Source organism: Glycine soja, chromosome 20 (assembly GCF_004193775.1).
Source record: "Glycine soja cultivar W05 chromosome 20, ASM419377v2, whole genome shotgun sequence".
NCBI classification, from domain to species: Eukaryota; Viridiplantae; Streptophyta; class Magnoliopsida; order Fabales; family Fabaceae; genus Glycine; species Glycine soja.
In genome coordinates this window covers 45,432,567-45,448,631 of record NC_041021.1, presented here as the reverse complement: position 1 = coordinate 45,448,631, position 16,065 = coordinate 45,432,567, and the positions used below count along the sequence as shown (strand labels likewise).

The 16,065-nt window shown below is 35.9% G+C and overlaps 1 protein-coding gene across 1 annotated transcript; it reads left to right on the top strand.

The window, feature by feature from the left end:
* The first annotated feature begins 4,300 nt into the window (after window positions 1-4,300).
* LOC114402599 (piriformospora indica-insensitive protein 2-like) lies at window positions 4,301-7,108 on the top strand. The gene is made up of 2 exons (XM_028365241.1): window positions 4,301-5,159; window positions 5,731-7,108. Exons 1-2 carry the CDS (start codon window positions 4,947-4,949, stop codon window positions 6,949-6,951), a joined length of 1,434 nt encoding a protein of 477 aa, XP_028221042.1. The 5' UTR covers window positions 4,301-4,946; the 3' UTR covers window positions 6,952-7,108.
* Window positions 7,109-16,065: the final 8,957 nt, after the last annotated feature.

Here is a 16,065-nt window from a genome sequence, read left to right as displayed (position 1 = left end):
GGCAAACACTAGAGCAAGAGAGAAGAGGGACTGGATTGGAATAAAATAACTAGGTAGTAGAAAACCAATTATAGTTATAGGCGCCTTTATCAATTTTGAAGGTGATATGCTTCAGCTTTGCATGTGAATGTGAATGTGATCATCAACAACAGAAAAGAAGATAGCGTCCAAGCAAAACGACAGAACCCATACACCACTAGATTTTGCCCTCGAGCCTCGATATGTGCAAAAAAATAACCCTAATTAGTGGTATATATGTTGGGAACTAAATATTAATTTTAATTTTTTTGAAAAACCAAATGAAAAACTTGAAAAGTTCTTTAATTTTTTTTTTAAAGGAGTGTTTTTTAAGCACTGGGGCCATGTCTCCCGCCTACACTAGCTTTACCCATAGAAAATATTTTGTAACTATGGGAATAATACTCTTAACGGATATTACATTTTATTGAAATTTTATTACATTGTATTTCAAATTCAATTATGTATTAATGCCTCTAATAATGTCAATTAAATTACATAATATTTACCCACAAATGTTAATCAATATCCTAACCATCCGATGTACATTCTTTTATATTAAGATAAATATTACTTTTGATCCTTTATTTTTTTATATTAAAATTTAAATGTTTCATTTTGATCATTTATATTTTTTAATATTTATTTTGATCTTTTTTCTCATTTTTTGTTAATAACATTAGTCTTTTGGTCAATATTTTAAATTTTAAAATAATTAATTTAACGTAATAATAATTAAAAATTATCACTAACTTTGTCAACATCCGTGCCTATTTTGTAGTAAAATTGGATGTATCTCACACATTCTACCCGCAGATCATGATAGAGACATAGAGTACATTTGTAAACCCACTCAAGAAAGATGTGAACACATGTTATCAATGTCGAAAAAGTTCAAACGTGTCAACATTCACCTTTTTTTTTTCAAAATGCATTTAATGCTATGTTCATTTTTTATAGTTTAGGAATTTCTTATAACAATGAAGAAATTTAAATGCGTGTGTTAAAAAAACGTAACATAATTAGTACTTATTTCAGGACAATAGAATTTCTTATAAGTGAAGAAACATAGTTATAAATTGAAAAGCTAAAATAATAATTATTTAGAGATAATTGTTTTCTATTCCACGATAATCATAGTTATAATGGAAATGGAACGTATGAAGTAGTTGACCAGAAACGTACACTTTTAACTTGAAAAAAAAGAGGAGCGTGTAGCATTCAAGCTAGTTTAATTTGAATGATTATAGCAGATTTGGACCAAGAAACTTGCCAACTACAAAATAAATATGTATATATGTTGCTTTGGCAGCATGGTTTGAATAAAGGTTGAATTGAAACACGTTTATGCTAATAATTAGCCGATTAAATGAGCAACTCTTATAGGTGGAGTAACCTGAGGCTAAATAAGGTAATTCCCTCTTCTTTTTTATTGACCATTGATGCAATCTACAAATCAGGTTATTGGAAAACAAAAAGAAATTTAACAAAATTACATTCAAACACACACAAATTAATTGTTTTTTCGTCATTTTTATCGGGGGTAATTATTAACTATAGACTGCAGTGTTATATCTCAAAGGGCAGCCACAAAATTTGTAGGAAAGAGAGTAGGACAGGAAAAAGACTTATCAAGCTATATTAGTCCCTCGATGAAAGGTGACAAAGTTGTGCTGCCTTTGGCTACACATGCTTAACCTTTTATGACTTCATTATCCTTCCCCATCCCCTAGTATAGGGTGGTCCTTACTACTAAGTATCCATATGGGTCTTTTTTCTTTTGAATCTTCTCTTCTTTTTTCTCAATAAGTGGTACTTACAAGTGGTTCGGTTCCCCTGATCTTCTTCTCCCATTCTCATCAAATTTCCTTTACACGGGTAGGGTGATGATGATTAGGTGAGTTTGATGGATCAATGCACTATCATGGTCATTTATTTGGTCTTAAAACCATGGTTATTTTGAGTGTGGATCATCAGTACTTCTTGAAATGCTACCCATACAAATTACAAGTCGTGTGCAATTTACGTACAAACATTACTACATGCCATTAAATGGGAAAACCCAAAATATTTAAGGGGCTAAAAAATCCATGTACAAAATTGCACAAATTACTAATTAACATGATATAACAAGGCAAGTTTCAGTCTCTTCATTTCTTCTTTAACCTTTTCAAACTTATTCTCATCCTTTAGGCATGAAGATTAATGGGTGTTCAATCTCACTGTCATTAGGACTGAGAGGAACGATCTTCCTATCTCTATCACTTTTCGGGTCTACCCCTTTAGATGCACAAATATTTTAAAGAATTTCTATATTATTATTCAGTTACAATTTGATATGTATAGTAAATTTGGTGATTTATATGACAATTACATTAATCATAATATTTGTCAATATTTTTTATTAATTGACTCTATAAAACTTTTTATACTTATAATATATAGAAATTAAGTTATTGTAGTTCATATACAATAAATAAAAGTAGATATTAAAAATCTTAAGAAAGTTAAAAAAAATAAAAATCAAATTGCTAGTGCAAATAAACTTGTTACCTCAACTTTGTAATTTAATTGTATTGGTTGGATATTTAATTTGTAATCTCAGACCATTGCTCCAATGTTATGAGCACAAAAAACTTTGAAATCGGTTAAATTTTATATATATTCGTCTGCTCACATAGGTTAGAACATAGACATTTGGAGTTGATTTTCTCCATAGCAACACAGGAAATTTAGGTTTAGTATGATATAACAATCTCATGTCTTATCATGGAATTACACTTACCAACAATTGGTGCTACGACAGCCCCATGAATATATTGAGAACTTTTAATTAAAGCCTGTTAATGGATTAGGCTATTTGCAGTTTATTTAACAATTCAGCTTTGGCTCATACATATATAGCCAGCTTTCTCTATACGTTCCAATCACACAAAAAAAAAAAACCCGCTGTTAGTTAATATAAAACCAGTCAAAAGGAACAAATTTGCTTATAATTAATTTATCTTCAACTTTTCTTAGCAACTCTGATATACCTATGATTTTCTTAAATTTTTGTTTTTTTATTATGCGTAAGAATAAAAATCAGTATAAAAAGATTTATAACAATTCACACAGCACTTCTCAATCAACTAAATTAAATCTTTTTGACTAATATATGTTTATTCAATTCATAAAATACAAAAACAGGTATATAAAATTTGTAAAATATAACATTGTATATTTTTCACGTGAACATTTTTTTCCCTTCAAATTACGAATTAAAATTTGGAAGAAGAAACATTTTTTCCATCGAAATGAAAGAAAAAATACTGTCATATTGAGCAAATTTTACTGATAAAAAATATTGAGCAATTTTTGTCAGGAAAATCTATTAGCATCAAGCATCTAGCATCTTTTTAAAGAGTCGATAGTTTATGATAATTATTGTGCCAACTATGAATTCCGTGGCAACATACACGAAACCAATCTACGTTAAAACTTTATCTTCTTAAATTGCAAGCAATTGATGGTTTCATTGAAAGAAGTTTCACAAAAGAGATTGTCTTTTTCGCTTTTGCATTTCAAACTGTGTCCACTCTTAATTTTCTCTAGCAAGTGCAAACATATTTACTCGCAAGTTTTAACGAGCCGATCCACTTTTAAATAAAGGGAAAAGTTTATTTACCTACTTACATTTAAAATAAACTTAGACTAACAGAGTTAATATACATGTTAACAAGAAAATGTTAGAAAAGAGAATTTGTCATACATGGCTACAAATTTTGAGGAGAAAAATAGACTCAACGAGTGGTACGCGGTATGGTCCAACTCTGGGGCTAACTGTATTATGTAGCAATGTGATTAAGTGCACACTCTTGAAAGCTAGCCACTGTGCTCTCTCTTGTCCTTTTAGTTTCAATGGTGCTGTCAAAAAACTCACCAGCAAAAAAAAAAAAGAAGAAAAAAACACTAGACAACGAGGCAATAACGGATAAAAAACCTTATTTGTCTTGCATGCTTTTACATGCACCTCTTCCTTTTGCATGGACAATGGTCCCCAACTAGTATTACGCAAACTCAACTCAACGCTCCTTCAAGGCTTCAACTAATCCCTCCAACTCTAACCCCTTTATTGCCTCCAACTACCTATAACACTTTTAATAGTTGTTACTAATTAAGACTTCATACTACATAATTTCCACCATAGACATTACTAGTCTAATAATGGTATTCAATAAGACAATCACATCGGGTGTGCAATTTGCATAGCATAGCTGCATAAAAAAGGAAAAACTGTTTCTAACTTTTTTTGCTTCCGTTTTATAGGCCTCGGAGTGGCTTTGCTTCTGCTCTGATCATATATTAATGCCATTGTTATTATGACTTTGAGCTTCGAGAGCTGTGCTAAGACATTGTCTTGTTGTCTCTTATATATTTTATAAATATATATACTTCCTTAGTTTTTCCATAAACACAACAAGGAAGGAAGAGGTCAGGTTTCTTGCTCGGCTTTTGTGTTTCCTCCATTCCCACTATCCTTCTAAGTTTGAGCATAAATTCAGGATCTTGTTCTTTCTTTCTTGATCCTACAACCCGTGCTCTTCCAAAAACAACTGTAGTTTTCTGTAAGGGCCCATGTTGGGGTATTTGTCTAGATACTACCCACTTCATTGCTGAGGGATATTCAGTCATCTGTTTCAACTTTCACCCTTCTTTATCTTGCATCTTTTGTTATAATTTACTTGAAGATTTTCTTCCTCTCTTTTTTTCTTTCCTCTTCTAAAATGAGAAACGCATATGTGATACATCAACCATAAGATGCACTTGAATTCAAGGTTTCAAGCCAAGCACCTCCTAGTACTTGTGGTGGTTGTTTGAATCAATTTTGCTTCGTCCATCTTGAATTTCTCCTCTGCCTGATAGTCCTGTTTTGACTCATTAGCATCATGAAGAGAATCAAAGCTATTAGTCATGCCATATTTGTGATGTTCATATTCTCTCTGAGTGCAAGATGCTGTGGACAAGAAGACCTTGATATATTAGCTCCTATGGAGAAAGCAGAGCAGGAAGCTCTATACTCCACCATTCAAGGCTTTGTTGGTGATTCCTGGAATGGCTCAGATCTATATCCAGATCCTTGTGGTTGGACTCCAATTCAGGTACCTTTTACTGCAACTTGTCCAAGCAACTACTTTGTACTGTACTAGAGATAAGGTTTGGACAGTTCAAATTTGTTTTTGTAAGGCTATGGTTTCTTGATGAGTGTCAGTAGGAATAGTATAGCTACAAGGTTATAGTTCCTGTTTGGTTAATGACTTGCACAAACTTTTTCACAATCAACAGTGAAACTCTGAACACACAACATTGTTTTACTCTTGAAGATTTTGGCTAATTGTTAATAGGACCATATAAATAAGACTTTGCACTCAATTTCATAAATGAACTCTGAGGTGAACCTAAGCTTTTTAAATTCTGCTGGATGCCAGAAAGGTAAAAGTATAATCCCTTGGCTTAGTTCTACAGTTGATCATTCATCCCTTGTGTATCAATTGTTTCTCAGTAGCTGTCCTCCTCCCTCTTTTTTATTTTTTTTCTAACAAGAAATTTTATTGCCCCTTCAACCATGTAATCAGAACTCTTTGCAATTCAATACTGAAATTGTAACTTAACTAGAACATGGTGATTAATTATTTGTTTAATTGTGTTTTCTGTGTTTGTTTTCTTCTGTAGGGGGTCTCTTGTGATCTGTTTGATGGATTTTGGTATGTAACTGCCTTGAACATTGGACCGGTCCATGACAATTCTCTGAGTTGTGCTCAAGATTTGGAATTTAGACAACATTTATTTGAGCTCAAGCACCTGAAATCTCTATCCTTCTTCAATTGCTCTCAATCACAATACATGTTTCCAGCAACCATCCCCACTGGAAACTGGCAGAAACTGGCAGGCAGCTTAGAATCACTGGAGTTTAGATCAAACCCGGGTCTCATCGGAAACATCCCCTCAAGTTTTGGTGTCCTCAAGAACCTCCAATCACTAGTAATATTAGAAAATAGTGTAACAGGTGAAATACCATCAAGCATTGGCAATCTCATCAAGTTGAAGAAGCTTGTTCTTGCTGGAAACTATCTTACTGGTAGGATTCCAGATGTTTTTGATGGGCTAAATGAGTTATTAATCTTTGACTTAAGTAGCAATTCATTATCTGGCTCTTTGCCTTTGACACTTGGGAGCTTAACTTCAGCATTGAAGCTTGATGTGAGCAACAACCACCTTGAAGGGAATCTTCTAAATCAATTTGCTAATCTTAAGAATCTGACCCTTATGGACCTTAGGAATAATAGGTTCACTGGAGGGTTGACCTTGTCTTTGCAAGAGATGTCCTCCTTAGAGGAATTGGTTTTGTCCAACAATCCATTGGGTGGAGACGTCAGATTCCTAAAGTGGGAAAACCTCAAGAATTTGGCCATTTTGGAACTATCTAACATGGGATTGACAGGGGAAATTCCTGAGTCTTTATCAGAATTAAAGAGGTTGAGATTTTTGGGACTTAGTGACAACAACCTCACAGGGAACCCGTCACCAAAGCTGGAAACTCTGCCTTGTCTCAATGCACTTTACCTTAGTGGAAACAATCTCACGGGAGAGCTTAGCTTCTCTAAAGACTTTTTTGGAAAAATGGGAAGGCGTTTTGGGGCTTGGAACAACCCAAACCTTTGCTACCAAATTGGACTAATGTCATCAAGCCATGTTCCATATGGGGTAAAGCCATGCCAGAAAGAGGTCAATTTGTTAGAATCTGATTCAAAAACTGAGCTGATCAATGGGGATATGAATGAGACTTTCCATTTCATAGCCTCTAAGGGATTTTCTAGCTGTGCTACTAATGGCTTCTGGTGGACTTTTCTTGAAAAAATATTGATGATGGGTTTATTTCTAAGTCTTATTTAATAACTCTTTATTAGTCTAGAAAGAGTTCAAGTTAGGCTTCGTTTAACCTTTTAGGTGTTACAGCAACAACTTGTATGTTTTTTGTATTTTGTTCTAACATAATATGATAGTCTTTGTCAATGCCCTACAAGTTAGTTATTTCAACATGGATACCAGCTTACATAATCAGCTTACTTATTATTTGCACTTTCTAGTTTCCTTTTGTCCTTGCATCAGGAGAGGCTGCAAAGTTTTTGTTTTGTTTTGTTTTAATAATATTTTGATGTTACTAGATTTTTGATTCTCAATTTTTGGGAGGCAAATACTGACTTTGCCATGGTTATACAACTTTTTCACAGAGAATTCTGTACAATTGTACCGGTGGAAAAAAATTATACATAATAGGGACTGGACAGTAAGTTGAATAAGTTTGTACTACGTATGGAATCACTTTGACCATGGAGTGTTTTGTTGCCTGTCCTTGATTTTATTCCTGATTTGAATCAATTTGTGCACGCTAAACAACAATTTGGTTGCATAACAAATTAATAATGATCCAAAAATGGGGTAGCTTTCAGCTGAGGATTGGCGCCTGCTACCACATATGGCCAGGTTTAGGTTTAGCTTCAACTTCACCTATACAAGAAGAATCATAATATTACTTAATTTTCCCCCTGCTGGTTTTTAAGGCCTTTTCTGGATAGTAGTTCTATTTTACACTTAAAAATTTCTGTGAGTATTATTATTTTGCAATTAAAAGGAAGAAGCATCAGAAAATGCGAATATTAAATAGATTTCACTTATATTTTTATGCTTCAGCAGTGTAGTAGAGATGTAAGAAATAATAAGAAAAGAAACAAGAACGACAGAATTAAATCCTAAAAGAGTGATAGAAATAGAAAAGAAATAAAGTGAAAAAGATGTGTTGTCTGGATAGATAAAAATAGGAAGAAAAAAAAAAGAAGCAAAGAAATTTATCTCCATTTGTGTGAATGAGTAGAACACATAATGAAATAAAAAAAGAAATTATATGAAAAATATTTTTTTATACTAATTAAAAATATAATTTTTTACTTCATGTTTTTTCTTAACATGATATTGTTTTTTTTTTTGTTTTTTTGGTTAGAAATATTTAATACACTTTCATGTGATAATTTTTTTAATAGTTATCCTCTCTTTCAATAAACCACATCACTTATCCTATCTAATGTATTCAACATCTAATTTTACTTTATTGAGTTGTTTATTCCTTTCAAATATATTTATATTTTAATTTCAAATTTATCTATTTCTATATTCAAAATTTAAATTTCCATAATTAAGTGGAAGTATTTTTAGGAGATATTCTTATTTTCAACTAATTTTTAAGATCTCATTTTCAACTTGAAATTTGTAGAATTAAACTTGTACAAATTATCAAATGACCACTTCATTAGTATCGTCAATAAGAGCATTTTTAAAGCATGATTTTATTTTTGGATTTTAAGTTACTTCTAGTGGGTTTCACAAGATTTTTTTTATTACTAATGATAGATTCCTCAAAATACTTTTCGTGAGACTTCACAATGGATCGTTTTTTCTTTCCGTTTTTTTATTTGCTTTTTTTCTCTTAAAATTGTCAGTGAAAGAAACATCAAAAAAATCATTTTTTAAAACCAGTACTTCCAAAATTCTCTCACAAGAACTCATCCTCTTTAGAGATCTCATATTCATGACTAGAGATACATCTTGTCAAACATCAAACATTAAAGATATGAGAAAAATACAGAAAACTGTAATATAATAGTTTTATGGTCTTAGTATTAAATAGAGATCGTGCATTGCTGGCTATGGCAAACAGAGAATTTGGCATGAGGGTTTGGCATTTCTACTTTTTGATTTCCAATGCAGGACAGTTAGGACTTTAATACATTGAAAGTGAGGTTTGGAGGGTTAGGTTAATAGGCATGTAGGGTGTAGGCAATAGTATAGGGATGTGTCATGTGTGTGTGTAACAATGTACTTGAGATGATGGGTACGTAGGTTGGGGGTGGTGGAAAATGGACCGTACAGTACTGCTTTTAATGGACCTTGTGTAGTAAAATGGATGGGGTTGGGTCCATTTCAGAGGCTCTGGCCTTGCAGATCATGGGCTAGCTCTCTTCTTCAAACGGGAGATGCTAGGTGCACCCAGCAATATTGCTGGTGCACCCAGCAACTTTTATGAATGGACAATTTTGCCCTTTAATAAAAAATTATAAAAAGCCCCCCCCTCTCCGGAAGAAACTTTTCGCTGCTGCTCATTCCTTCCGCGAACTGCTTCTTCTTCTCCGCGAACTGCTTCTTCTTCTCCGGCAAGGCAAGCGCGAACGTCGTCTTCTTCTTCTCCGCGAACGAGGTTAGTCTCCCTAACTCCCCTTTGATACAACATTGTTATAGCTTGTAGCAGTGGAACCTTAGGATAGTTACCTTAGGATAGTAACTTTAGGGTAGAAAACGAGAGGAGAGGACGCCGGAAAAAATGGGGAAAAGAGGCTGACGGCGGAGACTTCCGGAAGACCCGTTAGGGGTTCTTCCGGAAGTTCCGGAAGAACCTTTTCCGGAAAGTTTCCGGAAGAAGTGTTCTTCCGGAAGTAACCAAACGTCTTCCGGAAGAACACTTCTTCCGGAAGACTTCCGGAAAACGTCTTCCGGGAACTTTCCGGAAGAAGTGGTTCATCCGGAAGAATTCCGGAAGACGCGCACTTCCGGAAGAAGTTTCAAAGTTCCGGAAGACCTTTCCGGAAGAACCCCTTCTTCCGGAATGTTTCCGGAAGAACCACTTCTTCCGGAAGTGGTTTTTTTGTTTTTTTTTTGTGTTTTTTTTTTAAATTTTTTTTAAACAGAAATTGTTTTGTTTTTTTTTAAATGAATTATTTTATTTATTTTGGTTATTTTGTTTTTTAGATTTTATGAAAAATGAAGTTTGGGTTTTTGATGTCATATTTTTTTTTATAATTTAAATTGTGTATTTTTACTAAATATTAATTTGTAAATTAATTTTTTTTTATAAAAGTAGTTGTGTTTGTTTTTGTTTATTGTTTTTTTTTAAATTAGTGTTTTTTTTTAAAAAATGAAGTTGTCTATTTTTATAATTAAAGTTGTGTGTTTTGGAAGTTTTATAAAAATACTAATTTTTTATAATTAATTAGTTTATTTTATTATAAATGAAGTATTTTATTTACTAAAAAAATTGTGGATGTTTACTAAATAATTTTTTTTTACATTAGTTGTTTAATTTTTTTTAAAAAAATTAACTTGTGGATGTTTACTAATTAATTTTTTTTACATTAGTTGTGTTTTTTTTTATAAATGAAGTTGTTTATTTTTTTTTAAAAATTAAGTTGTGGATGTTTAGTAATGAATTATTTTTATATTAGTTGTGTTTTTTTTTTTTATAAATGAAGTTGTTTAATTTTTTTTTAAAAAAATTAAGTTGTGCATGTTTATTAATAATTTTATTTTACATTAGTTGTTTTTTTTTTATATAAATGAAGTTGTTTAATTTTTTTTTAAAAATTAGGTCATGTATGTGTGAAAATAATTTGATTTAAGTTAGTCTTATTTGTTTATAAATAAAGTTGATTTTTTATAAAGAAAATTGTGTATATTTTGACCGAAAAAAATACGTGTTCGACATGATTTACAGATCATGGCCAGAACACGAGGTTTAGGTCGTGCCATAGGTAGAGTTGTAGGCAGAGATAGAGCTGCTGACGAGGATGCTGGCGATGTTCCCGAGAGGCGTAGGCCTACTGCCTCAGCCCGTAGGCTACGCGTTCATCAGATGACTACGGAGGGACGTGATATGGCTGAGGACGTCGCTGACATGACTGATGATGTCCCTGAGCAGCCTACGGAGGCACCTGAGATGCGTGCGGACGCACAGGATGCTGATAGTGGTGAGGGGTCAGATGGTGATGATGCTGCAGAGGGATTCCCTGGTGGTCCACGTGACCCGTCAGTGCTCACATCATTTGCCGAGCATGTTGCACATGCCGTGTGGAGTGGACAGGTATTTTAATTTGTTAATTATTTGTCATTGTTTATTTATTTGTTTATGATTAATTTTTTTTAATAATTGTATAATTTGTACTTCAAATCAGGAACGTCCTGATTTGAAGTTAGTGTCACATGGGAGGAAGCTGACACTGATTGGGAGGCCAGTGCCTGAGATTGAAGGCCTGGTGGCTGCCACAGGATTAAGTCCACTGATAGATTGTTCAGTTATTACTGGCGATCCTGGACTTATATCCGCATTTGTGGAGAGGTGGCACAGTGAGACTAGCACCTTCCACCTTCCAGTAGGAGAGCTGACGATCACATTGGATGATGTGTCGTCCATTCTACATTTGCCCATCACTGGCGCCTTGCACAGTTTCCACGCTCTTTCTACGGAGGAGGCCAGATTCTTGCTCACGGAGTTGCTGGAAGTGTCTGCGGAGGAGGCCAGAGCCGAGACAGCACTCACACGTGGAGCATATGTACGATTAGGATGGGTTCGTGACATTTATGAGACCAGATGTCAGGCCCGGCGGTGGATTGTCGCAGCTCGCGCTTATTTGCTGCACCTTGTCGGTTGCACTCTTTTTGCTAATAAGAGTGCAACATACGTGCATGTGGTCCACCTTGACGCTTTCCGGGACCTCGCTCATAGTGGTGGTTACGCTTGGGGGGTTGCCGCGCTGGTTCATATGTACGACCAGTTAGATGAGGCTTGTAGGACCACCACCCGACAGCTTGCGGGGTACTTGACGCTATTTCAGGTAAATTTTGTGTTTATTAATATGTTAGGTTCGATTATGATTTAAACATGTTTTTATGTTATGTTAACCTCAATTATTGTGTAGTGCTGGATCTATGAGCACTTCCCTAGTGTGCATCAGTGCGTGACTGACGACACATACCAGGAGACGTCCCCACGTGCTTCCCGGTGGTTGACGTCGAAGGCGCACATGAAGGGCATCACAGGAGCACCCTACAAGGCACGTTGTGATGGTTTGACCGTCACAGATGTGTCCTGGTTGCCGTACACGGAGCATCGGGGTGTTAGGGCGTTTCAGGAGATTTCATCGTTTCAGGGTCAGCTCAGATGGGGTCCTATGATCGTCGCAGTTCGACCGGAGAGGGTGGTACGCCAGTTCGGTTACATCCAGAGCATCCCTCCGCCGCCTGTTAGTGCACGATTGTCACAGGATCAGATAGATGACAGGTGGATGGAGTTTGCGGATCACTTACTACCTGCGGGTCAGCCTTGTTTAGTGCCTGGGCAGGTATCTGCGGATTACATTGAGTGGTTTTTCCGCATATCTCACCCTTTCATGACACCGACCCAGGCAGCTGACCAGCAGAGGGATGCACCAGCTGCAGACCCTGAGGACTACATACAGCCGCCCAGCCCCCAGGTTCCAGTGGCATTTGACCCCCCTCCATATGTGGTAAGATTATTTGCGCGTTTAATGTTTTATGAGTTGTTGTTTATTTTGAATTTCATAATAAATGTTTTTACTGACTTTGACAGGATGATTACGAGGGATATGAGGCGATTGCACAGAGGTTGGAGCGTGTGCTCAACCTTAGGATAGTCACTGCAGGCACAGAGTTATATGACATTATGCAGGACTGCCTGACGATCGCGAGAGGGGGACCCAGTGCTGATGGGACGGTCAGGGCTCGTCAGAGACGCCGCACGGACCATTGATCATTGTATTTATTTTGTTGTGTTGTAGTTGACATGAATATTTGTAATTATTACAGTTTTTGTTTAATATAGTTGGCGTGTTTTGCACAGTTTATTATTTTATAATATAGTTTGTTATTCCGATTGTTTGTGGTCCTTAAGCGAAGTTTACGGTTGTTTTAAATTTATTTTTAAAAAAAGGGAACCTAGAATCATGAGTTTTGTTTGTAAGAATTACATAAAAAATAAAAGTTTTTAAAATGATTAATAATTCATAAGTGAACCCTTTTTCCATGTTCAAGTACCCATGTTTGGGATTTTTTTGCATGGGTGTGCCTGTGCCCTGAGACAATGGAGGGCGGTCATTTCTCATGTTTGGACGTCAAAGAATCCAAAAAAAATAGTCCCGTTCCCCAGTTCCGTCAACTAACACGTCAAAACAAAGCCTCAAAATCGAAAAAAATAGGAAATGAACCCTTTTTCCATGTTCAAGTACCCATGTTTGGGATTTTTTTGCGTGGGTGTGCCTGTGCCCTGAGACAATGGAGGGCGGCCATTTCTCATGTTTGGACGTCAAAGAATCCAAAAAAAATAGTCCCGTTCCCCAGTTCCGTCAACTAACACGTCAAAACAAAGCCTCAAAATCGAAAAAAATAGGAAATGAACCCTTTTTCCATGTTCAAGTACCCATGTTTGGGATTTTTTTGCGTGGGTGTGCCTGTGCCCTGAGACAATGGAGGGCGGCCATTTCTCATGTTTGGACGTCAAAGAATCCAAAAAAAATAGTCTCGTTCCCCAGTTCCGTCAACTAACACGTCAAAACAAAGCCTCAAAATCCAAAAAACTACGAAATGAACCCTTTTAACAATTAAATTTTTGGACCACTGAAACAACGCATTCAACTTTATTATGGGAATTAAACACGCCGTAAACATATAAAGGTTACATCAACAAAAAAACAAAAAATTAAACATGACATTCAGTTGTTTAGCGACGTCCCACTGACCTCGTCTTCAACATATTTAGTAAAGACAGCTAAAATTTCTATTGGTCCATATTTTTTCCAGTAGTTAGATTGTACTAACACTTTCAGCAGTTCTTCGTTGGTGATCAGCTCATTTATTTCATATTTTATAACCGTATCTGAATACTCAAACCGAGCTGGTTGGCGGAAAAACAATCGTCTTACCGTTTGTGATTCGTGAATTCCAAGAGGGGGGATCCCTTTAGGTGCAACTTGCTTGATTAAATTCTTCAGTTCATCGATGGTACATGTTGAAGGAATTTGAAATTTCTTAGGATTTTTTCCTGTGAACGCGCAACCAACAAATTTGTTCTGCGGTGGCATGTTCCATTTGCCGTTGTAATACAGGATCGCGTCATGAATACGAGGCATAGTGCGTTCAAGTAAGTTTATTATTCCATCTGGTGTTCTTCCAACGGTGCATAATAACTCAATCGGACCAACACAAGAAAATTGATCATTACACATTAACATTGTGTTGACATCGTCATCATTTATCAATTTGATACACTCAAAGCGAATTTGGTTACCTGTATCGGTGAATGGCTTCCGGTAGTGAATTTCATCCAAAAATTGTTTGTCGGATAGCTGAAGGGTATTGTGTATTCTGGTTTTTAGGCTTGCAAAATCACACCTATTTGGTACTCGAATGGGCACCGGAGTTGAAGTTTGGAAGTAAACCCCAGTATCATTGTGAATAATCGATCCATTTGGATAAATGAAAGCCAACCTTGAGTTGACAATCGTCTGACTGCTAGTTTCTCCTAGAAATGCCATAGTTTGTGTATCAGTTGGGAGATTATTTGAAAGCAAGATAATGTGTGATTTAGTAGCCTAGTCTGCCATATATATAGATGGTTGTGACCGAGCCTTTGTTTAACTTTGTTTACAAAAAAATAGACACGCGTAAATGTGTAGTCAAGTCAGCCAATGTGTTGTCGCTAATGTGTAGTCAAGTCAACCAATGTGTTGTTGAGCGACTGCTAGTTTCAAAATGTGTACTGAAGTCAACCAATGTGTTGTCACGCTCAAACTGTAACTAAGGTTTTTAAGGTTTTAAGGTTTTTTTATATACATGGCCAACCACATGCGTACTGGTTTCAAAGGATGCTTTAATTTCGACGTGTTGCAGCGTGATCATGTTGTTCATGGCATCCCAAACACTACATAGGTCTCCAACGCTATTTTGTAGTACTCTTTTGAGAGCCCAATGAGCTGATTCAACCCTACATTTAAAATACACAACAAACATGAAAATATACAACAATTAAATACCATTTAATATTAATCGTTACTAACAAATAAAATCAGTTGTTAATACCTGTTTGTTGTTGTGTTGCCTAGGTGCATGACCTTATTCGTCCATGCTGTAATAAATTTTTCCTTGTGGGGGATAATCCATGTGTCGTTAACATAGTCAACGAACATCGGCCAAGGCGAACAAGCAACTTGAAACTTCTGATATGACTCATGGAACTCGTATTCGGACGGACAATCAACCAAAGTACCCCAGTTATCCATTACATAGTCCCACGCATTTTTTTCCCCGATTAAAGATTTGCACTTCGCCTTCACATTCTTATCGATATGAAACCTGCACAACAAATTAGTAGACTCGGGAAACACAGTTTTCACTGCATTCATCAGTGCTAGGTCTCTGTCAGTGACAATAACAAGAGGGAGGCGATCGTGTCTTAAAAATAGGCCTCGAAATCGTTCCAAAGCCCATACAATATTATTAACACGCTCAGCCTCCAGATATGCAAACCCAGCAGAGAATGTCATCGCCGTTGGTGTCACTCCAACAAAGTCAAGTAGTGGGAGTCTGTACCTGTTTGTTTTGTAGGTACTGTCTATAAAAAACACGAGATGACATGCATTGCATAACTTTACTGCATCTGGGTGACACCAAAACAGATCACGCACCACAACTTCATCCTTCAATCTATGCCAATGAATGTATTGATCACGTTCGAGAAGCTTCATCAGATGCTGCATTTCGGTATCAGCTCCTCTTATTGAAGAACGATATGCACTTCTTGCATTGTAAATTTGCTTTATCGTGGTGTAACTGTCGGCATTGTGTTCCTTCAACGTTAGCAAGATGTTTTTCGGTTTCACCATCGACTTTGTCATATCAGCAATAATTTTCTTTTCTTCCTTAGTCAATCGCCCGGCGTATGGATGTCCAACTAAGGACTTCGCCAATTCATGATTATGAATCCCACAGATCAACTTCACCATCCAACCTTCCCCTCCACGCACTGGTTTCCCACGAAGCCTGAAGGGACAACCACATTTCCTACTCCCGGTGTCTTTTCTAACGAATTCTTTATTTCTACACTTGTACGTACCACTCCTTTCACACCCAATTAACACAAATGAACTTCTTCCTCTGCTACCGGTCTCTGTG

Excerpts from the sequence above, each read along its gene's own strand:
- LOC114402599 (XM_028365241.1), top strand. The coding sequence starts at position 4,947 with ATGAAGAGAATCAAAGCTATTAGTCATGCCATATTTGTGATGTTCATA. Across the intron at positions 5,160-5,730 it reads GTGGTTGGACTCCAATTCAG|GGGGTCTCTTGTGATCTGTT; the intron begins GTACCTTTTACT and ends TTTCTTCTGTAG.